We start from the raw sequence: 23,370 nt of genomic DNA on the forward strand, positions 1-23,370 counted from the left end.
CTCATGTTTTGATAAAACTAGCAAGCAAAATACCGAAGCAGATACAAGTCTCCACCCTCCTCATGTGAACCGTGCTCTTATATTTCATAAAGCAGCCCCATATAACCCTGACTTCATAAGGCTTTGGCCTTTTGCTAAGGTATCATGTGGAGGAGGTATTTTTTCTTCACGTTGTGTATGGCCTGAACCCACTTGCGGTTAGGTGCTAGATTATGTTACATCATCAACTTGTTTGCACAATATCAAAGAGTGTGTAAAAATAATATCTGTAAGAATAACTGCTATGTTAAAATAGAATTCGGTTTGAACATAATTCTAATGTATTTCTTAGACTCTTGTGCATTATGTGTAGCTGGCTGCATCCCTTTCTCATATACTAAAGTTGTGTTCTTGTCTAGGAGCACTGTGGAAGAGCCCGGTGTAAGTTGTCACTTCGTGGAGAATAGGAACCAAAGGAATTCACCCCAGGACATAACATGCATGTGTCAGCCAATTATTTCTCACCAAGGCTGGAAAATTATAGCCAATAGAATTTGACATTTGACATTCAGAGTCGCATTAAATGATTACCCTAATATGGCCGCCGACCACGCTGTGTTGGCGTATCCCTGACTATAAAAGCGACCCAGGTCCACCGTTGTCCTTAATCCGTCACTGGCTCACAGACCAGAGGTAAGTGAGGACATGGCGTTGAGACGTACGAGAGATGCGTCCCCTACAATTGCTGTTACATAGAAAGCCTGGCCCGACCCTACACCTATTCCGCTTTTACCCGATGTCATCTATGCATACGGAAATTATTTGTTTCGCTCTCCGTTATGTGGAGAGCTTGTCCAAAGTAAGCAGACACCAGCTGTGCCCTCTGGTGCTGTAAGCGATCCCGGAGGCGCGCTCAGCAGGCCATTCAGACCAGCCGAGCGATAGATGCCAGGATGTTCTGTTTGTTTCCCTTTTATTGCGCACAATGCCGGGGTTTCTTAGCGTCGTGGCGCGCGCACCGAACGCTAACCACGAGCAGCCGGGCCTACAAACACCTCTCTTGTCTTTCAGCCTTCGGGGTGCCCGGTTCGTTCTTCTATTGTTTTTTACATCTGGGAGGCGGCATAGGTAAGTGGTATTTTCAAAATACAGCCTGGTTTGGTGTCTGAATGGGGGCAAATATTGATAATGGGCAAGTGCAATTGTCTCGCTCTCTGTCGAATTAGAATGCAAACGCAAGAGAAAGGGATTACAAGTTGTATAATGGTTTATCCAGGACAACAAAAAGAAAAGAGTATATGATAATAGTTCATTCTGGCATAACCAGCCAGATAACACAGGAGAAGAAAGTAAGCCAGCTAGCCAGCTGTTTGACGCTGCACTAGTTATGGGCCTTGTGTTCATCGCAGAAACCCTTAATATCGGAGTACATACAGGTCTGCTTGGGATTCGAAAACAGGAACACAATAGAAAAACCCAGAATCAGTTTGATAGGTTGGAACTTCTGTGAACTTTGAAATGCTTTCTAAAGGCTTGACAAGGTAGTCTTCCATCCACGGTACAAAAAAAGGACATTTATAATTTATAAAATGTGATGTACAGAACCTCGGGGATAAAAATGTTGAAAAGAAGTGCTCGTAATAAACACAATGCTTACTTTTTAAAAGTTTTTAGAAAGTCAATTAAAATGAAGCAGCATTCAGTTTAGGATTTCACCGACACACCGTGGTGGTATGACTAACAACCGTAGGGCGTGATTCGAGCACTCTACCTCCAAGCACAGGTGCTAGGATTAATCGATAATGTATTGATCTCTGGCAGCAGGCGAAGGAGTAGCAGAAATGACCTGAAAACAATCTGACTCCCTGTGGTTCATGCACCACTAACCATTGTTACTAGTCCCAAGGTCCTCATATTCGGTTACAGTAACTCTTAGAAGATGCTTCTCACATTGCACGGGTTCCTCAGTGCGCAGTCCCACCTGCATGCATGGCTGGATCACCGAATAGGAACCTAACTAGTAACTTCATTGGTTGTTCAGTGTGAGAGATTATTTTTAAAGCTTATGGTCCAGGGCAGGAATAGGTTTGAGGGAGAAATATTTGAGAGATCTTCTGGGAAAGACTTTGTTAATATCATCCCATTTCTGATTGTCATTGTGAGATGTCAAGAAGTTGTCACAGTATGTAACCTGTCCGGACCTGAAGTGGTGGACTAAATTAAAGTCCTCTGTTGGCCAGCAGCGTTTGGCAGATCTCTTCAGTTATTTCATGCCTATTACGTTGGCGATGGGTGGTTTATTGCTGTGAACTGATACACCACTGAACGTAAGACCTAACATGGCAGTTTTGTGTCATGAGAATGTGAAAGTGTTAAGCATCATAAGGCAATTGTTATTCCGACTGTATGAACTACTATCCAGTCCAGTGAGTTTTATGGCATTATTTGGGGCAGGGAGGGTTATATATGGTGTTTTATTGTAGTTGAATTTATATTGCACTTACTACCCCTGATGAGGCTTTGAAGAGGTTTACACTGGACAGCATGCTCCTCCGGAATCCAAGGTTATTAGTTAATCTAGTGGTTATTAGGATTAACATTGTGTTTTCAAAGAAAACCCTTCCATGGATTTACTCCAGTTTCTTTGTAATCATTTAAATAAACAGGAGTTATGTATGATTATCAGTTGGGAAGAGTATGTGATGTCTTGCAATTGGATGATGGGATTAACGGATAGAAGGGATTTTATAATGTTAGGTTGCAGGCATACCTTTTAAAGTAAAAGAGGATGTGATTTTTGAAATTCTGGAATTAAATGATGGCAATTGGTATAAATGTAGCAATATTAAGGCAAACATGCATTTTAATTTTTTTATATTATCTAGTAATAATACTTCACATATTAATGAAAATGTCCCAAAAAAAAGTTCCATAAAGAATAATAACAAATATATACTGTCTGCGTCAATAATGGACGGGATCCCAATGTGTCCACCATGTTTTTTTTTGAGGGAAGAAAAAAAAAACATTGAGAACTATTACAAAAGTTACAGGGTGTAACAAAACACGTGTCCGCTGCCATCTTCCCTAAAAAAAACCCATTGAGGACACATTGGGATTACGTCCACTATTGACGCAGACAATATATATTTGTTAGTATGCTCTATGGAACTTGTTTTTTCGGACTTTATGATTATTATGTGAAGTATTATTACTAGATAATAAAAAAGAAAAAAAAATTAATGCTTTGATAAATTACCCTACAAATGACTTATTGATATCTTCAATGTATTGTGGGCAGTGTCAAAGAAAAAGTCTAGACTATTTTTGCTTACCAGCATAGACTGAATTATGGACATTAACTCCTTCGCTGCGGGGGTTATTCCCCCGTTGTTCTGGGGGCGCGCACAGTGCCCCCATGCTCATGACGAGCTCAGCTCGTCATGAGCTACGGCGCTCCGGTGCTCATGACGAGCTGAGCTCGTCACAGGTGCATTGGCTCCCGTGGAACACTCAGCACAGCGGGGGAATTCTCCCCGCACCTGAGTGTTCTACGGGCCCTGGCGAGCTGAGCTCGTCATGAGCACCGGAGCGCCGTGGCTCATGAAGAGCTCAGCTCGTCATGAGCGTCGAAGAGGTTAAGAGTGCCGAGACACATTGTTTGTTGTTCTATACATGTGACTTAAAGCAGGCTGATCTAAAAAAAGAGGTGACATGCAAATGATGAAACGTAAGGAGGGGCACTCATTAGAAAGAGAGAGGAGAGTTTTTCATGATGGGTTTTGGGAATACTGAGAAGGCTCTTTAAGACAGCATGCTATCTGAAGACGCAGAACTGTAGAAAGAAACAATGTAAGTTCTAAGGACCATGGTCCAAATTACATTTTGCACATGTCACAGACCATGAACTCCATGAAGCCTCCTTCCTAGATGCAGATCTTGTCTTACCTTTCTTGCTGCACTTAGGAACTTGTGAATAGTATTCTTGCTAAATATTGTAAAGGTTTTGATAGGCATGTGACATGGAAAGGCGGTGGCTAAAAGTGTTTGAAGGCAAACACATGCACCTAACTGCCTAATCTGGTGCAATGAAGCACTCACATTGTTGACTCAGCCATCCCAAGACTGCTTGTGCAACTGTACCTCATACTGTCTTCTATACAGAATGAGGACGTAAAGTAAAGACATACCGGAAGCGCTAGTGTGAGAGTGCGAAACAGAGCATAGCTATGCAGGGGATGGTCCATCACTGAACATTAACCGATGTTTAAACATTTTGAACCAACTAGGGAATTACTTGCACACCAAGCCTAAATTATGTGATTCCGACTCCGACTGCAAGACGACAGAAGTGCCAGACAGCCAAGAATACCACATGGGAGCTGTCAATCAGTAAAATGAATTCAAATGTGCTCAGAGCTATTTTCAATATGCTAAAAATCCAAGCATTGATTGCTACGTGTGCAGCTACCTTTGGTGACCCCTGCTTACCGTTCTCCCTCCTATACTCTGTCTACAAAGTGTTCTAATGCTGGGGGTTAATCATGGAAAGAGTACTTGCAGAACACTAGACCTCACATGTGTAAAAACTTGCATTGTCGCACCTGTATTTATTTACTCATTTGTATGGTGTGACGAATCATCCCCAGGGGGATCTCTCGGCGCCTGAGAAGAAGACACCCACTGAGCAATAAAATCTTAAAGCAGCCAACTCTTAGGCATTTTCTTAAACCTCGAACCTCCATTCCTAATTTCACCTCACTCCTTTAATACCGACAGGGATTCGTCCATTTGACCTGTACCTGGGAAATATCTGGATATCTTTACATGATTAATGAGCTCTGGTCTTATCCATTAACGTCTGATTGATAGATCTAAGGTTAGCTAATAAAATAACATTAAAAATGTATGGTACTGTTGTAACTTAATGCCTCCTCCCCAGCTTTCCGAGTTCCTGCTGCTGAGACAGTTTGTGAGGTCATGTTGAATGTTGGGAATGTTTTGAGTGGGATTGAGGGTCAGTTGAAGATATTGGCTGAGCGACAAGGATGCTGCGCTCCTGGTGGGGCTCAGCTATTTACTTACCTACTTCTAACTAAAATATAATAAATCTTTTTCTTATAATCAACAAAAAAAAAATATATATAAAAAAAAATATATATATATATATATATATATATATACATATATAAATATATATATATATATATATATATACATATATTTATTTAGATAGACAGAGGAAAACGTGTGCTTTATGTTTACATATTTCTTTCTTTCTCTGTTTTCTGTTGTACCAATATGCTACCTTACAGGTAAATGAAAGTGTTACACTATAACTACCCAGCGTCATATTGGTGGGCATAGATGGGTATGCTAATTTATATATAGCACGTGATGATTAAATCTCAACAGATGTTAAACAAATGTCTCACATAGCAGGTTCGCAACTAAAAGGTGGTCACTTCCCTGTTATAAATTCTCTTTTAGAAAATATGTTAGGGTGCATTTCCTACACTTTTCTGACATAGATAGCTAAAAAAAGTAGGTAGAATGATGTATAGCTAGATTGGCGTGTAGATAGGCTGATGTACAGAATAAAAGATAGAGAGACAGATGGATATACATTCAGATATGCATATTCTAAGTCACAAGGATAAATAGTTAAATGCATAATGAATTTTTATTGAAAACTATTTCTCTTTGACAGGAACTCTGCAACCATGAGTTCAGATGCTGAGATGGCCATCTTTGGGGTGGCTGCCCAGTTTCTCAGGAAGACTGAGAAGGAAAGAATTGAGGACCAGAATCGTCCTTTTGATGCAAAAACATCATATTTTGTGATGGAGCCAAAGGAGATGTACCTGAAGGGTGTCATCCAAAGTAGAGAAAGTGGCAAAGTCACTGTGAAGACACAAAGTGGTCTAGTAAGTAACACTGGACACAGTTGCTGACCCACTAAAGGTATGATTCTCCGCACACAGTCTGGCAAACCTTTAACTGTTTCTTCTTACTCACAGACACTCACCGTGAAGGATGATCAAGTCTTCCCGATGAATCCCCCAAAGTATGATAAAATTGAGGACATGGCTATGATGACTCACCTGAATGAAGCAACCGTATTGTATAACCTCAAAGAGCGCTATGCAGCATGGATGATCTACGTAAGTCTAATGATACTTTGTAGTGTGAAACAAGCTATTCAGCTCCAGACATTTGATCTAAGTTTACTCTTCAATTTGCATTGTCCGTCACTGATCCATCTACAGACACTGTTTCTATAGCCAGTGACTTAGATTGGATCCCATGACCTGTTCATTGTTGGAAGTGTTCAACCCATCTCCTTTACAACCGTCTAACAGCACTTAAAGTTTTAAGACACTTACACCAATTCCTTAGGCGATGCTCTGCACTTTTTCTACCGCCATCTGCCCCTACTCATTACCTCAGTAAATGTTTTTCTAACTGCCAGCCCCTCACTGATGTAAGGCCCTTAGTGATCCTTTTAATTTCTGCATTCATGGCTCACAGTAGAGATCACAGCGCAGAACAAACAGGTTTCATGCATTTATTTCTTTTCATTTTGTGGGCATGTTTCAGAGTCTCTACAAGGCTACCTGATTTAAGGGCATCATTCTTACAGCAAGCAGACGTATTTATGTTTACACACAATCATACACAAACACACATACTAATTTCTCCTCAAACATGCTTCCAAAAGGGTTTTGCCATATTTTGTGCACCTGTACTGTCACATTCTTTTTTATGTGTCACTCACTACCTTGCCCCAACCAATGTACACCAATGCATTCTTCTCTGTTTTCCCTCAGACCTATTCAGGTCTATTCTGTGTAACTGTCAACCCCTACAAGTGGCTGCCGGTGTACAACCCAGAAGTGGTGAGTGGCTACAGAGGCAAGAAGCGTCAAGAGGCCCCGCCACACATCTTCTCCATCTCTGACAATGCCTATCAGTCCATGTTAACTGGTAAGTAATCTCCCAGACCATAGGCTGAATCTTTGCTTAGATACAGACACTTCCAGGAATTTCTTGCAGCAACTAATGCATACAGGCATACAAGAGTATCAAGCATAAGTAAGCTGGGGTAAATACCTGAATAGAGAGTCAGATGACTGCTATGTCTATTTGTCTGCCAAAAAATAACTTTTCGATGAATTCTTCTTTAGAAGAAATATTTTCTGTTGCAAATCTTTGCGTTGTTCTGCATTTTAATTGACTATTCCTAATTGTTTCCAACCATAGACCGAGAAAATCAGTCAATCCTTATCACGTAAGTGTGCTTTCATTAATATAACTAAATAGGCTGCGTTATTGAATTGCATGTTTTTTTCATAGCCTTCTTTGTATTCCACAGCGGAGAATCTGGTGCAGGAAAGACTGTGAACACGAAACGTGTCATCCAGTACTTTGCATCAATTGCAGCCTCTTCTGACAAGAAGAAACAGGAGCCACAACCTGGAAAGATTCAGGTAAAGCAGAGGAACCTTGCTAAATGTCCTTTCATGAGGACATTGAACTAGAATAGTTGTGTCATTCTGCTAATAACTGATTATAAAATATTGCATCATTACAACATTCAAGTGAGGTAGATAAATCCATCTTGCTCCTTCAGAAGAAAGTGTGGGCAGCAATAATACCCCATTCTTTGTCCTGCCCCTGGTGTGGCTACTTTGGACATTTTCAATATGTTTGAGGGAATCACCATATGGGGAACACTTAACTACATCAGAGCTGTTGCAGCTGGGCCTTCTGCAACAGCAGGTTATGTGTGAAACTTTACGCTCACATTTCTGTTTCCTCTCAGGACCAATTTATGCTCAATTAGTCTCTTTTCAGAGTTTAAAGCCTTTATGTTGGCACATTATAGTTAAAATTGGCTTGAGCATGCTAAGTGAACCAGGGCGGGAATAACTGTAAGCCAGAGGTTAGGTTTCAGTTGGTCATTGTGAGCTCTGTGAACACTCACCATACATAAGAGATATGGAAGGTATACACCTCTACCAATGTCTCCTTTGCTGACTACAGATAAGTGAAGAGTTTGGTAGAAAAGTCATGAGCCTTCATAGTAATCTAGTTAAGCCCAGTCTCAGCAGATACCCCTAGGAATTACGTATTCTATTTTAATAAATATATCCCTCAACAATGTTTTTAATGATTAATATATTTAGAATAGATGTATTTAATCATACTCATATTGTCACTGTTATTTGTCCTTCAGCTTACTTGGCTCAACCCAAGTTTTAGTCCTCCTTCTGAGTCCTAAGGAAATTCTGATTTTTGTACAAAAGATAGTTTTGTCCAGAATCTGGATTCCAGGTAGTGTGGTAATTATTACTCACATGATCTATAGAATTTAGGTGGAGGAATCTATATGATCCCAAGTTTCCCACCGAAATATACCGCAGAAACATACAATGATACTGCTTTATTTCCCATTCTGATGTTCTTAACACAGCATAATACTGTAATACCCACTGGGTAATGGAAATGGACATTATAAACTTGACTTAGTCCATGTTCTCTTCATGGGTCCGCACTCGTTACTGTGTAACTCACATGTTGCAGGGAGAGTCCATATTGAGTGAGTCAGACACAGGTATAGAAGTGAGTAAGATCATATACTACAAGACTCAGCAGAGTCATTTTTAGAAATCCATGATCTGCAAATGATGTTGAGTTTGCACTCCTTAACCTTCTATGGACCAATATGACAGCCCTTTGATCATAGTTAACATTTTTAGAAGATGAGGATCTAGAATCAGATTTTACTTTATTGCAAATTACTTTCTACACTGCTCTTCAAAAAAATATAGACATTATTACACAGTGGAATATTCAAAATGGCAATTCACAATTCTAAAATGTTTTTCTTGTAGGGCACCCTAGAAGATCAAATCATCTCAGCTAACCCACTGCTGGAAGCCTTCGGTAATGCTAAGACTGTGAGAAATGACAACTCATCACGTTTTGTAAGTTTATGACTGAGCAATTTTCTCTCCATAGCTTATTTCAGTCATTTTCAAGTAACATCAGCAAATGCTTTAGTTAACTCTTCTCTGAGAAAATCATTCAGAGGGATGGAACCCTCAGACTCTGAGTTAGAGAATAAATTATACATAGGAAAGGCCCTCACAAAGTGATTTAGCTGTGGAAAGCCCCTCAATTCTTTGAGTCAGAGTATATATTTAAGACTATGGACGTTCATCACATCTTTTAGTTAAAGAAACAGGCCACTCACCTCTTTCTCACACTTAAATTATTTATTTGTTCACTTTCTCTTCTCCTCCCGATAGCTCTTGAGCTCTCTTTCCCTGTCTATACATATAATCCTTTTTTACTTTATCCTCTCTCTTCCTTGCCCCATCTACTTTCTCTTGCCTTTATTTTACCTTTACACTCACTTTTTCTCCTTTTCGCTCCATCTATCCCATATCTATATTTCTAGGATCCACCTTGACTCTTACTGTTACTCCTACTGTTTTTAAGTTTCATTCATATTTAATGAAAGATTTGTCTAAAATGAGAAAGAGCAGTAAAAAGTTTGATAAAATCCTGTTTCACAATACCATTATCTGGCGAGGCGCATACAAACATATGCATATAGATATGTGTGCGCATATATATATATATCAGGAGTTAAATGTGTACCCCATCCTCTTAATCAGGTGTCACATACAATTGATATTTCATTGTCTACTGTTATGTGTATTCTTTAGGTCAAGCTGTTAAATGTAATTAGGAAAAGCAGATATCTTATTATTGCAAGACTGTGTTTTACACAATTGTAATCATCAAAAGGCCCATATCTTTATTTTATATTATGACCTAGATGGGAACTACTGTTCACACCTATATGGAGAATTACGCAAAACTGTGTGGGAAGAGTTAGGCTTACATCTCCCTGCCTTTAGACCATAAGTCTTGCCTGTAGTTCACTACAGCCCCCGAATCACACACATTTCCACATCACAGTGTATGTTGATGCACTGGATAAGGTGAGAAGAGGACATAGAAAGGGACATAGTGAAAAGACAGCATTTACATCAGAATCCCCACTTCAAAGTGGAGGACCCAATTATCTACCTCATGCTCCCTATCCATCAATTGCCCACCTTGAAATAGCTTGAGGGATTTAGGGAAAACCTCCCAACATTGATCGAAAACTACCAGGAATTCTACCCTACGTTGAGCATAGCAGGCATACATCTTCAAACAACACACAATGCTTCATATACAAGAGTGTATCTGGGAATAATCAATGATCTTTTGTAGTGGGGACCTTGGTTACTAGAGCGCAGGCAAAACAGCATGTTTTTTTAGCAGTTTTGTATTCTAATAAGGGGAAAACCCTGTAAGCAGAAGAACCACACATTATGAATCAAGTATGCAGAGCATTTGCATGATATCGGCTTCACTTGCTGTCAGCACAGGCGTGAGCTGACATGTTTATATTTCATTTTGGCCAGGTTCTGTTGCTGTGCCTTTTGTGAAGGCTAGTGACAGGGGTCTATATTTTCTATTTGTCTTGTTGTGCATTACCTGTCATCACATGAGTAATTTTTTAATACCTTGCTTTGAAATATATTATTATGTGTCGTTCCAAAGCAGATGAAAAAGCACTTGATATCACTGTACCATAGTGGACGTTTCAATGCGACATGTATTTATCATTATTTCACAGGGTAAATTCATCAGGATTCACTTTGGGGCTACAGGAAAACTGGCCTCAGCTGATATTGAAACCTGTAAGTTATAACAAGGTAGTAGAGTGGCAAATTTACAGTTCAATGACAAGGATGAAAACAATAATGCCTTTAATATTTCTTAAATTTGGCAGATCTTCTGGAAAAATCCAGAGTAACATTCCAGCTAAAAGCAGAAAGAAGCTACCACATCTTTTACCAGGTCATGTGTAACAAGAAACCAGAGCTTATTGGTAAGTATGAGTCTGCATGGCTCCATCCATGAAATCTAAAATTGAAAACACTCTTCATTATCCACTTTGATTAATACTAAACATCACCACATCTCTTGTAGATATGCTACTGATTACAACCAATCCGTATGACTTTGGATATGTGAGCCAAGGTGAAATTACTGTAGCCAGTATCGATGACCAGGAGGAATTAATGGCTACTGATGTAAGTGTTAACGTTGACATACCTTTTCTAAAATGTTTATGAGCCCCTGCTTGACCTCTAAGTTCCAGAGGATAGTAACATTAAATCAGGAGTATCAATGTACATATAACAAGTGACAGTAGAGTTGTTGTAAGTTTTTAGGCCTTTCTGAAAACTCGACTGGAATTCCCCATTCTATGGTTGTCTAAATGCAGACCTAACTAGAGGTTAGGGAGCTTGGGAGAGGGGTTGGCCTAACGGCTAAGGCGCTCGACCTCGGACCTGGGGAACTTGGTTCGAGTCTCGGTAACGACGCCAAAAAAAAACCCCTGTGATTCTGGGCAAATCACTTAATCTCCCCGTGCCTAAAATGAAAGTGTGTCCTCATGTAACGTAACTGGTGCTATGTAAAGCGCTCTGATAACTGATTCGGTTCTGTTCTAGTTCGCGCTATATAAAACTCAGCAAAAAAAAATTAATCCTGCTTTGCTTGGGAAAAACATTCTAAAAAATGAGGCCAACCTGTGATTAGGTTTCCAAGTCCCAATGATGCAAAACACTGTAAGAGGAAATGTTGAAATTTCACACCAGGCGAGTCTCGCCAGGCCCGTTTCTCAGAAACCCTTTAACAAACCTTACCAGATTCACACTTGCTTATGCAGCATTAACACTGCTGGATATAATCTTCATCTGTGGCCTTTTGAATTCCTGTGTAGTTCTTTAGTCTGGCATGTAAACATGCTTATTCTTCAATAACACTGCAAACAAACACACAGTTCAAAGTGGACGATCTCATTCATATAAGACAATCACATAATGTTGGGTAATAAACAGTACATGTGCACTGTAGACCCACATTATTGAAAGAAGCAATCTACTGTAAAGCATTAAATTTAACATCCAAGTGTTCTCTTTCTAAGTTGTGCACTGCATCCTGACCCTCCCGGCATGTCTTTAATGAAACTGTGTTTAACGTACAGAGTGCCATTGACATCCTGGGCTTCAACACAGATGAGAAAGTGGGCATCTACAAACTGACTGGTGCAGTCATGCACCATGGGAACATGAAGTTCAAGCAGAAGCAAAGAGAGGAGCAGGCGGAGCCAGATGGCACTGAAGGTAAATGTTACACTGTTCTGACGTTTCCAGTTCACTTGGTATTGGATTTACACATGTGTTGTCGGAACTCCCGGCACAAAAATGTTAATTTTGCCAAATCAAAAGCTGGCATTAAAATAGAGCACCACACCTACGCAATCAAGATTTTCAATCGCATTCTTTGCTGTCTTCTGCTCAATGGTAACTACTGATAGCGGAATTGACAGGAAAATAGATAACAGAAAAATAGAGTGAATACACACATGTTCAGCTGGAGTCCTTGCTTTTAAACAAACAAAAGAAACATAAATGCCAAGGCTTGCTTTTCAGAAGAAATATGGATTTTATGAATGGTATGGAATGGGACTGTCGTGATAAAAAATATGCAAAACCTTTCATAGCTTAATCCCTATTTTCATCAAAAGGTTACAAGGATAAATTATGTCGTACAACTTTTCCTCTTGACTTTCCATTGTCAGAAGAAAAAGCAAGTGGTAGCCCAAGTTTGGATTAAACTCATAAAGTTATGACTGTGAATACCAGAGGCAAGTCTGTTATGCCCTCCTTATTTTGCTGGAAAAGTGTATGTGAAAGAGGTACATTGCAGGACACTCATACACCATATGTAAAAGAATCTCTCTCACAGTTCCAGGTTTGTTTTGTATTTAGCATTATTTAGGACTGGTAGCATGTTTACGTGTGTTTTTGAATATTACCGATAATTTGTGATAATTCTCGGTTACGTGCAATTATTTTGACTGTTCCAAATATCCTCAATAAGTGTATTTTTATGATTGCAGTCGCTGACAAGATTGCTTACCTGATGGGTCTAAATTCAGCAGATCTGCTTAAGGCTCTCTGCTACCCAAGGGTGAAGGTCGGGAATGAGTATGTGACCAAAGGCCAAACTGTTGCACAGGTACAGTAGTTTTGTCAGTGTTTGTCTGTTGAGCACTAGCAATGAAAAAATGTGCGTACTCATTAAAATAATATTTCTACTAAGGTTTACAACAATGTTGGCGCGTTGGCTAAGTCAGTCTATGAGAAGATGTTCTTGTGGATGGTTGTTCGCATCAACCAGCAGCTGGACACCAAACAATCAAGACAGCACTTCATTGGCGTCTTGGACATTGCTGGGTTTGAGATCTTTGATGTAAGTGGAATAGAAATATTGTGAGACAGATCTGTAACCTAAGGAATTTGAAGATGAGTACTTTTCTTATACTTCTACTCACAAACACGTGTTGCCTCTTGGTTGTTCAGTTCAACACACTGGAACAGCTGTGCATCAACTTCACCAATGAAAAATTGCAACAATTCTTCAACCACCACATGTTCGTCCTGGAACAGGAAGAGTACAAGAAAGAGGGGATTGAGTGGGAGTTCATTGACTTTGGGATGGACTTGGCTGCCTGCATTGAGCTTATTGAGAAGGTAAAGTGATGTAGTTACTCTGCTAGAGCTCTATTGTGTTCTTTGCTAGACATCTAAAGTGATGGATCCTTTAATGTTAATAAGAGGCGCTGCCACCCCTTGCATAGTTGATGCTATTAAGCTTGTACTACATTAACTCCATTGTGTAACAATATGACCATTAAACAAAGAAAAAATGATCAGTACCGTGACTGTTACACCTAACCCAAAATCTAGAAATAAAACAATCTAGAAATGAGTAAACCATTCATTAATAAAATATACCACAGAAAGAAAAGCAAAGTTGTACAATTGTCTATTGATACAATGGCACAAACTACCTGTCAAGCATACTATCCAGCACACTGCAATGTTGCCTCATTCAGTCCTGTTTAGCACTTATATCTGTTCATTATAGATCAGTGGCCGTAGCTTCCCATATGGGCACTGACATTATACTGTTAATTCATTATACATGGTAATAAAGATTACTGTTGCCCTACAACTCCACACTCCCTCTTACAAATTACAGGAAGTTCCCTTTACTAAGCTCTTTTGTCATGCTATTTATTCAAGTATATCTGATGCCTAACCACTACATTTATATTTTCTCATCCTTCAGCCCATGGGCATCTTCTCCATCCTGGAAGAGGAGTGCATGTTTCCCAAGGCATCAGACACTTCTTTCAAAAACAAGCTCTATGACCAGCATCTGGGCAAGTGCAACAACTTCCAGAAGCCCAAGCCTGTGAAAGGCAAAGCGGAAGCCCACTTTGCACTTGTGCACTATGCTGGCACAGTGGACTACAACATCACTGGCTGGCTTGAAAAGAACAAGGATCCACTGAATGACTCTGTTATTCAACTGTACCAGAAAGCATCAGTGAAGCTTTTGTCCTTCCTCTATACTTCTTATGGTGCTGAAGGTATAACATTAGATGAAATATCTGTCTGTCTATCTATCTATCTATCTATCTATCTATCTATCTATCTATCTATCTATCTATCTATCTATCTATCTATCTATCTATCTATCTATCTATCTATCTATCTATCTCAGTTCTCCTGTGTGGATGAAAAGAAGGAATTTAGCAGGTCTCACCTAGCAAGCTCCGAAGAACTTGCAGCATGTAATTGTTACAGTCAGAATATATTATGCTGCTGACCAGTGAAGGTCCTTGCTGCATCACCGAAGGGGCTAGATTGTATGTTAAATAGTTGCAGGTCATAGTGAACATCTCATATAATTATATATAATACAAGAATCCTGCCCAATGCAATATAACAAATTACAATTTCACAAAATCTAACAGGTGAAGTGTCATATCACGAATGCACTGCTATGAAGTGAACCATTTCTTTGAAGGATGCTTTGCAATTATTAAAAGAATGGACAACTTGGAAGTTCATTTATTTTCAAGAGCAGGCGGTAATGGTTAACATTATATTCATTTATTCAGCGCACTGAACCAAAAAAGCCCACTTGGGACCGGTGTACTTGTAATGAGACCCTAAATGTGGGAAAGATCACCTTTCCCTCCCTCCCCCATACACATATGCCCAAATGACAATACTGCTTAAGGCAGTAAGGGGCAGAATTTGGTAGATATCACTGATGTGTTCTCACACTTTATCAGACACATTGGTTGTCATTCTGAAGGCTGCTATAAGAATGAGCTTGAATCACAATTAAAACTTGTGCACAAAGGTTACATTGACCATGGATTTTTTTTACCACACATATTTTGCTCAATAAACTCCAACAATGCTGGCCACACAGATTTTGCAGAATAAACGGCAGCAATGCTGGAATGTGCATGGGTAAAAAACCAATATACTGAGTATGGCATCTCTAAAAGGGTGAACACTTGTGGAATTACTGTGTGATCCCTCTTTCCGAACTACGGCACTGAGAATGGTTAGGTAATACTGCACAAGAGTAATATCGAATTCCATGGTATCTCCATTTTTGTGGGTGTTATTGCACACAATGATGCCACAATCAGTGAAGTCCTTAGAAATATATCAGCAAAGTTTCATAATAAAGAATGGAGCAAAAATAAAGAAACAGAAAACTTGACACTAAAAACGACCACTGTGACACTATGGTGTTGCTTTTTGCCTGCTTAATGGGACACAGTATGTCATACTTTTTTATCTGTTTGCTCATGTTTACAGCCATAAATTATCATGTCAGTACTTTTACCTTGTTCCTCTTTTCAATTAAGATACCGCTGGCAAAAAGGCCGGCAAGAAGAAGGGTGGTTCTTTCCAGACTGTGTCAGCTCTGTTCAGGGTAAGCCACATTCACAGATTTATTTATTTTTGTTTGAATATATAGCGAAATTAATGCAACCATTTTCAATGCTTAAACCACAGGAAAACTTGAACAAACTGATGTCCAACCTGAGAAGCACCCACCCCCACTTTGTGCGTTGTCTCATTCCCAATGAAACAAAGACGCCTGGTAAGAGAACATTTAAATTGCCAATTGGTAGTGAGAAGACTTTGAGAGATTTTATGGAAGGCTATAAATCCTTCATTCATACAGTCAGTCGGTGTACAATTACAGAGGAATAAATGAACTTACAGTTGCTTAGTATCCTTTTGTGTATAGCATATGTAACTATTTTGCATCAAAGGGTATATATGAATAACACACGCTCATGGTCAAAATGGCTCTGTGAACCGGGCTCTACATCATGGGCTTACGATTTATCAATATGACAGAATATTTATAAAATGATGATTTATGTGTCTACAATGTAAATGGCGCTGATATATACAATTTGGTACATGTTTAAATGTGCACTTTTAGTTTTAAAGCTATTTTTTGTTTGGATTTCTGTAAGGCGCCATGGATCACCATTTGGTTATCCACCAGCTGAGGTGTAACGGAGTGTTGGAAGGTATTAGAATTTGCCGAAAAGGATTCCCAAGCAGAATTCTATATGCTGACTTCAAGCAACGGTATATGTTACATAAATATCACCTTTGTTTATCATTGCATTTCTCTGCTATTTTCACATGTCACTTCTAATGTTCAATCTAGGTGGGTTTTATACTGACACCTATTTAATGCCAGCATCAATTGAATATTAAGACAGCAAAGAATTAAGTCACATTTATATTGTAAGGAGAAACTTCTGAGACAAAAGTGCAACTTCCCCCAGGTGTGATACCTACAAGAAAATATGTTAAAAGGAAAACCTTGACAACTTTTTGATCAAGCATTAATCAAAAATCAAATACTAATAGAAAAAGTCTATATGAAAAGTCTATAGAAATCTCAAAAGGGTGCGTTCATCTATTGATCTATTAGCAAGCAAAGCAAAATTTTTGATAACTCAAAAATGGATTGAGAATTTGGAAAAGAATAATTTCATGATCACAATTAGAGCGTGTGTCTAACCTAAGTGGGAATATATAATTAAAATGTGCAAACATGCCTGTATTCCTTGTTCTGGAGTACTAGTTAGGATCAGTGATGTAGGGCTGTGGAGATTATCATCTTGGCCGATGATGAGATGGTATATATTGTTCCAGTTGAGTAGATAATATCTTCATTCTACACAGTGTTTTAATCACATTAATCAAAAGTGTGTTAAGTGGGTATTCATTGATGTTTATGGATTTAAAGAGTTCACGGTGGCCAGGCTGGTCAAGGTTATGGTTATACCCTCTCCAAACATGAAGGGGGAAGCACAGGGTCTAGCAAGTCATACATCTTTATTCATCAGAATGCAGATTAGTGCTGATATGATCTGGCTAATCCACTCCATCATTTATGAACAAAGCATTGTTCTCTCTTTTACTTTATTTCAGGTACAAGATTTTAAATGCAAGTGCAATTCCCGAAGGTCAGTTCATTGACAGTAAGAAAGCTTCAGAGAAGCTTCTTGGATCTATAGATATTGACCATACTCAGTACAAATTTGGGCATACAAAGGTAAATAGCTTTTATTAATGTTTTATCGCATATTCTCTGAATATATATATTTATGCTGCAATAAATACTAAATGTTATGATACTTTTGTTTTTTTATTTTGTTATATAATAATATATTAGAAGCAGATACCCACATGTGCCTAAATTGAAAATATGTTGCTGACACATATCTTAAATATGTGTTCATTTATTTATAAATCATGTAATTAGAAACACAGTCCTCAATCATCGATCTACATTGCTCAGGGTTTGAAATATCAGTGATGTACTTCTTCATATCATCTTGTTTTAGAAACTAGCTAGATTAGAAGTCAACCAAAGTTATCTGTAACATCAGCTAATGTCACTAAACAACTATGAATGTGTTAAATATCTTCTTTAGTGGGCAATAGATTGCTGACATTTATGTCATTAGAAAATGGCCCCATAGAGGTACAGATTTTACAAAACATTATCTGGCCATTGGAGAAACATACCCTTCCAAACACCATGCAAGAGACTGCAATTCTTTTACTTGCTAGATGAATTTCAATTCTCTTTAGAATCTGTTTGCCTGATAATTATGGGCAGGAGAATGGTGCACCCAACATGGTGAAAACACGTTGGGTACTGATGCTATGGGATGATTGTGTCACAATAAAAAAACCAAAGGCACAACTTGCTTTCTTGTTGGTAACTTACATTACTTACACATCACTATTCTCTGTGCCTTTTGTGCTTGTATATCTGCTGCACACAATTATTGCATCACATTGTGTAAAATTACGTTTTTAAACAACTTACCAATATGTATATTAATTGGTGAAATTGATGCCTTGGCAAGTTTCAATTTCAAATGCCAATTACGTACATACTTACTATTGTTATGGTTTCTGCATTTTGTATATGCTGTTACCCAACCTTTCACTCTGCACAATAGGTTTTCTTTAAAGCTGGCATTTTGGGTACCCTTGAAGAGATGAGAGATGAACGCTTAGCCCAGTTGATAACTCGCACTCAGGCTATGTGCCGTGGCTTCCTCATGAGAGTAGAATTTCAAAAGATGATGCAAAGGAGGTGAGAACTGAGTGATATTGTGAAAACATTTCTCCTGCATGTAACCAAGCACTATGTCAAATCTAATGTATTGTAATGTATTTTGCATCCACTAAATCAGGAGTCACTAATATTACAATGGCAACATCAATTCCATGTGATACTGACATGCAAAACATATACAGATTGCATGTTTAGGTAAAAGGAAATTAAATGTAATACATGATACAATACTTAGGATCACTGATTCAATCTGCATCTTTGTAAGTGTGTCCTTAATCTGGATAATTCCATAAGTGAGACACCTTTAAACAAAGATCAGTTTATCTCACAAAATCAGCCTTCAAAGGAAAGACATTAGCAATAACATTCCTATTTATTTTAGAGCGCCCCCCCACATGTCCCAATGCTTAGGTTATACACCCTATCATGGCTGCCATACTCCCTGAGCCCTCATCTCAAAACGCAACTACATTTATTAAATCGATATAGTAGAAAAACAGAGATATAGTAAACATTTAATTTCCGATCATCAAAGGTCACTTCCAAAATCTTTCCTAACAATCTACAATCAATTTCAATGCTGTATAGAAAGTGTAAATTTTACTTGTTGGACAAATACGAGGACAGTTAATACAGGCAAATGGTTTAAGATACCTTTGGTTTCAATCTTAGGAATGGCTACCTTGCATTCATTCTGTCCCAATCCATCACTTGTGTGCTTTAAATGCTATAAATGGGAAATACAGGAGGCTGAATGAATAACTGAGGATTTATGTGGCCTAATGCCTAGAGCTGTTGACCTTGAAGCTGGGGAACCGGGTTCGAGTCTTGGCATGGATGCTCAACCTCTTGTGGTTCTGGGCAAATCACTTAATCTCCTTGTGCCTAACAAAAATGAATATGTCCATCTCTAAAACAACTGGCGCTAGCGTAAAGTGCTCTGATACCTTTGGGACAAGTTTGCGCTATATAAAACTTAAAAAAATAAAGGACTGTATGATATTTCTAAGACACAATCTGGTAACCCTGAAATTAGCCGTTCTAAGATTTCAAACATGAAAAGCAAATATTAAAGTAAAATTTAGCTTTGAACTGTTAATTTGAGGTAAGTTAGATTCCTAGTTCATTCCAAAGTGTGGATCACAGTACAAGTCACTTTATGTATTGAACACTAAGAATGTGTACTGGCATGAGAAGGTGGTGCTCTCATTGACTGAATTCCTGCTATGCACCTGTTCCATATATGCAGATAAATTACATTATTTCCCAATACTTCATACATTTCCATACATTTTCCTTCTATTCTGCACACTTTCTATCAGTGATTTCCTTGGGTTGTATCCTTCCATCAGACATTAACCTGTTAGTCCTTAGGTAAAACAGTGTGAGAACATAACCTGTGTTCACCTTCTTCCCATGGAAAAAGGCAACAGTTTAAATGACTGGGAAGTCAGGAGTAACAAGAAAATTATATATGGACTGAGTACACTAGGTAAGGATGAAGTTTTCAGAAAAGCATTTGCCCATGTCGGTAACATAAAATAGAAGTCATATGGATTGACTATTGAAGGATGTTTATTCTCTTGTTTCTCATATTACTGTGTTAGATTAGAACAGTGTGGTAATCTAGGGAAATCAGAAAAGGGAAACTAATATAAACAGTACTTTGAGAAGGTGACTTGTTGTGTAAATGTAACTTTACATACCTTTTAAGTGCATTATATTACTGTGAACATAAAGGTTTAACAATAATGTGTTATTCCTGTTGTTTTTATCTGAATACCTACCAATTTATGTTATTAACTCTCAGGGAGTCCATCTTCACCATTCAGTACAACATCCGCTCATTCATGAATGTCAAACATTGGTCATGGATGAAGCTGTACTTCAAGATTAAGCCGCTCCTGAAGAGTGCAGAATCTGAGAAGGAGATGGCCAACATGAAGGAAGAATTTGAGAAAACCAAAGAAAATCTGGCTAAATCTGAGGCTAAAAGGAAAGAACTGGAAGAGAAAATGGTTGCAGTTATGCAGGAAAAGAATGATCTGCTTCTCCATGTCCAGTCTGTAAGTAACTGTAAAAAGCTAATCTTGATGTGCCTCTAAATCTCAAATTAACCCAAGCCCACTGACATTCATTCGAGTACTTTTAAATGAAGGATATGTTTATAAATTAATTTAAATAGAAAAAACTCAGCATATGCCTTTGACTGACAAATATTTTCAAGGATTATTTGACATCAATTGGCAAGGGCTTCAATCTTTGGAGCTTCTACTTTGCAACTTTAAATGTAGTCTTTAAAGTGATACTTTGCATACCAACCAAGTGATTAGCCACATGGCATTTTAGTTGATAGTAGGAGACTTTTAGTCTAATTGGGCTAATATGTCTTAGGAACAATGCACACATTAAGTTCAATTGGAGATGCGATCTCAATGCAGATTTGTAAACGATGATGTTCTCTTAGCAGCTCCATGTATATACTGACCTTTCAGTTTACTTCTCCAGTACTTTGTTATTCAGCACGTGTTTTGACTTGGTACATTGGCCCTACAGCTTTCGGTATGGTACCAGAATATCATGGACCAAATATATTCTGACAAAAATATTGTTTAGAAACATATCTCTCCACTTGATTAAATAATAGAAAATCTCCACCCGATTAGATAAGATTTTTGCAAATAGTAATTAGGACACAGCATTTATGTTCAACAATATTGTTGAGAGTGATTTTGTCAATTCACCCCAGCTTTCTTCTGCCGTACTTATTCAGTGCCATTTCAATTGTTCTAATGCATTGCATTACGGAATTCCATTACAACTCCTAGTGAATTTCCAAGTCAAGATTTATGTAACAGTTAGCACTAATTGGAAATTACTTGATATAATTGATTTTTCAAGTACTGAGCTGTTCAAAATGCATATTGAATCAGTTGAGTCAGAGTGTGAAAGTCTTATCTCCCTCAAGATTATTTTCATATGTATCTGTGATACGCATGTATGAAGATGGAGGGTGTTACATGGAAAATCTATATATCTGAGAAAAGAACAAAAGCTCATTCAATGCACATTAAGGTAATATGAGCTCCCATTTGCCCTCCTTTGCAGTTTTGTGGCATAAAAAAAATTCTTACAGTAAAATGGCCTAACTTGCTTGATGCTTCTGGCACATGGCATTACATACATATAGGAAGAAAATACAAGATGACACCTGAATATTCTTTCTCCTTTGAGAATGGAGCAGGCTCAGTGTCAACTGTGAGAGGTTATGTTGTGAATTGTAGGCAATAGTAGGGATGTTATCATAAAGTGCCAGCTAATTTAATCTCAGGAAGGTAGAGTTAGGTAAATACCTGTGCCAAGTAAGGAGGGACATGATTAGAAAAGATAGTATGGTTAAGGCAGAGGCTAATTTTAACAATTTTCACCACAACATGAGTACTTATATCTGTTGCTTCAGCATCCACCAAAAGGCATAAGCAACCACATAAAATGTTATGTTTGATACTTTAGATTTTTGGCATATAGCATTACATTTTGAATCTGATGTTTTAAATTTCTGTTTTACCTATATAAGGAATCGGAAAATCTGTCTGATGCTGAGGAGAGGTGTGATCAACTCATTAAAAGTAAGATTGGTCTTGAAGCTAAAATCAAGGAAGTGACTGAAAGGCTTGAGGATGAAGAAGAATCCAATGCTGAGCTAACAGCCAAGAAAAGGAAGCTTGAGGACGAGTGCTCTGAACTGAAAAAAGATATTGATGACCTTGAACTGACACTGGCCAAGGTGGAAAAGGAGAAACATGCCACGGAGAATAAGGTATGTCATACTGAGCAGATGCTTCATCAGAAGGTGTCCAACCTTTGAACACTGTGTGATACAGAAATGTGGACACATTGTTTTAAAGAGAAATGACACATGAAATTCTCCTTTGTCTTACTGCTGAAATGCAGAACCGTCATCGATATTTACTTGGGCCATGTCTTTGACCTTTCCTTGGGCTATGTTGATGCCACAGTTTCCATTCTCTTCCACATACATATATTGGGCCTGGACAGGTTATTTATATCATCAGAAATTATCTGGCAGATTGGTGATATCTAGACAAGATTTTTATGTGGTTCACAATTTAATCATTGGGTTGGTGTCCTCAGTAAATAGATTCAATTTAACATTAAAATATCAAGTTCCTTTGCCTATGCATTACGCCCATTGTGCCACCACGTGTCCCTCAGTTGATCATAAAACTAACAAACTAAATATGTCACCATAATTTACCTGTGAGAGAGACTGGCATGCAATGATGTATTAAATTGGATATTTCAAAAATGTATGCTGGTAGCCTAAACTTATCTTGCCCTTTCAGTTAAAATAACATGCTGCTACTTTTTGCTTAATTGCTAAAGATAGAATACATTGTCTATGCACAATTATAGGTACAATTGTTTTAAGGAGTTGTGGGAAGCATGCACAGAAAAAGTAAATAAAAGACATACATCACTTTTATTTTAAAATATGGATACATATGCAAATCTTTCAATCATATTTAGGTTAAAAATCTTACTGAAGAAATGGCTGGCCTGGATGAAAGCATTGCCAAGCTCACCAAGGAGAAAAAGGCTCTTCAAGAAGCCCATCAGCAAACGCTGGATGATCTCCAAGCTGAGGAAGATAAAGTCAATACCCTAACAAAAGCGAAATCTAAACTGGAGCAGCAAGTGGATGATGTAAGACTACTACTGTACTAATAG

The 23,370-nt window shown here is 38.3% G+C and overlaps 1 protein-coding gene across 1 annotated transcript in view; it reads left to right on the forward strand.

Moving 5' to 3' along the window:
• Positions 1 to 547: 547 nt before the first annotated feature.
• The window catches only part of LOC144770327 (myosin-1), a 38,314-nt gene continuing 15,491 nt past the window's right edge, over positions 548 to 23,370 (forward strand). Inside the window, exons 1-24 of the mRNA XM_078654759.1 lie at positions 548 to 672; positions 1,051 to 1,107; positions 5,690 to 5,906; positions 6,000 to 6,143; positions 6,810 to 6,966; positions 7,243 to 7,270; positions 7,355 to 7,469; positions 8,877 to 8,969; positions 10,682 to 10,745; positions 10,838 to 10,936; positions 11,038 to 11,141; positions 12,101 to 12,239; positions 13,019 to 13,137; positions 13,222 to 13,371; positions 13,482 to 13,652; positions 14,254 to 14,557; positions 15,860 to 15,927; positions 16,011 to 16,098; positions 16,484 to 16,601; positions 17,457 to 17,580; positions 18,500 to 18,636; positions 20,429 to 20,684; positions 22,196 to 22,438; positions 23,170 to 23,346. Of these exons, the coding sequence (XP_078510885.1) occupies positions 563 to 672; positions 1,051 to 1,107; positions 5,690 to 5,906; positions 6,000 to 6,143; positions 6,810 to 6,966; positions 7,243 to 7,270; positions 7,355 to 7,469; positions 8,877 to 8,969; positions 10,682 to 10,745; positions 10,838 to 10,936; positions 11,038 to 11,141; positions 12,101 to 12,239; positions 13,019 to 13,137; positions 13,222 to 13,371; positions 13,482 to 13,652; positions 14,254 to 14,557; positions 15,860 to 15,927; positions 16,011 to 16,098; positions 16,484 to 16,601; positions 17,457 to 17,580; positions 18,500 to 18,636; positions 20,429 to 20,684; positions 22,196 to 22,438; positions 23,170 to 23,346 (3,282 nt within the window). The 5' untranslated portion in view covers positions 548 to 562. The remainder of the gene's footprint in view (positions 673 to 1,050; positions 1,108 to 5,689; positions 5,907 to 5,999; positions 6,144 to 6,809; positions 6,967 to 7,242; positions 7,271 to 7,354; positions 7,470 to 8,876; positions 8,970 to 10,681; positions 10,746 to 10,837; positions 10,937 to 11,037; positions 11,142 to 12,100; positions 12,240 to 13,018; positions 13,138 to 13,221; positions 13,372 to 13,481; positions 13,653 to 14,253; positions 14,558 to 15,859; positions 15,928 to 16,010; positions 16,099 to 16,483; positions 16,602 to 17,456; positions 17,581 to 18,499; positions 18,637 to 20,428; positions 20,685 to 22,195; positions 22,439 to 23,169; positions 23,347 to 23,370) is intronic.

Source organism: Lissotriton helveticus, chromosome 7 (assembly GCF_964261635.1).
Source record: "Lissotriton helveticus chromosome 7, aLisHel1.1, whole genome shotgun sequence".
Classification (NCBI taxonomy): Eukaryota; Metazoa; Chordata; class Amphibia; order Caudata; family Salamandridae; genus Lissotriton; species Lissotriton helveticus.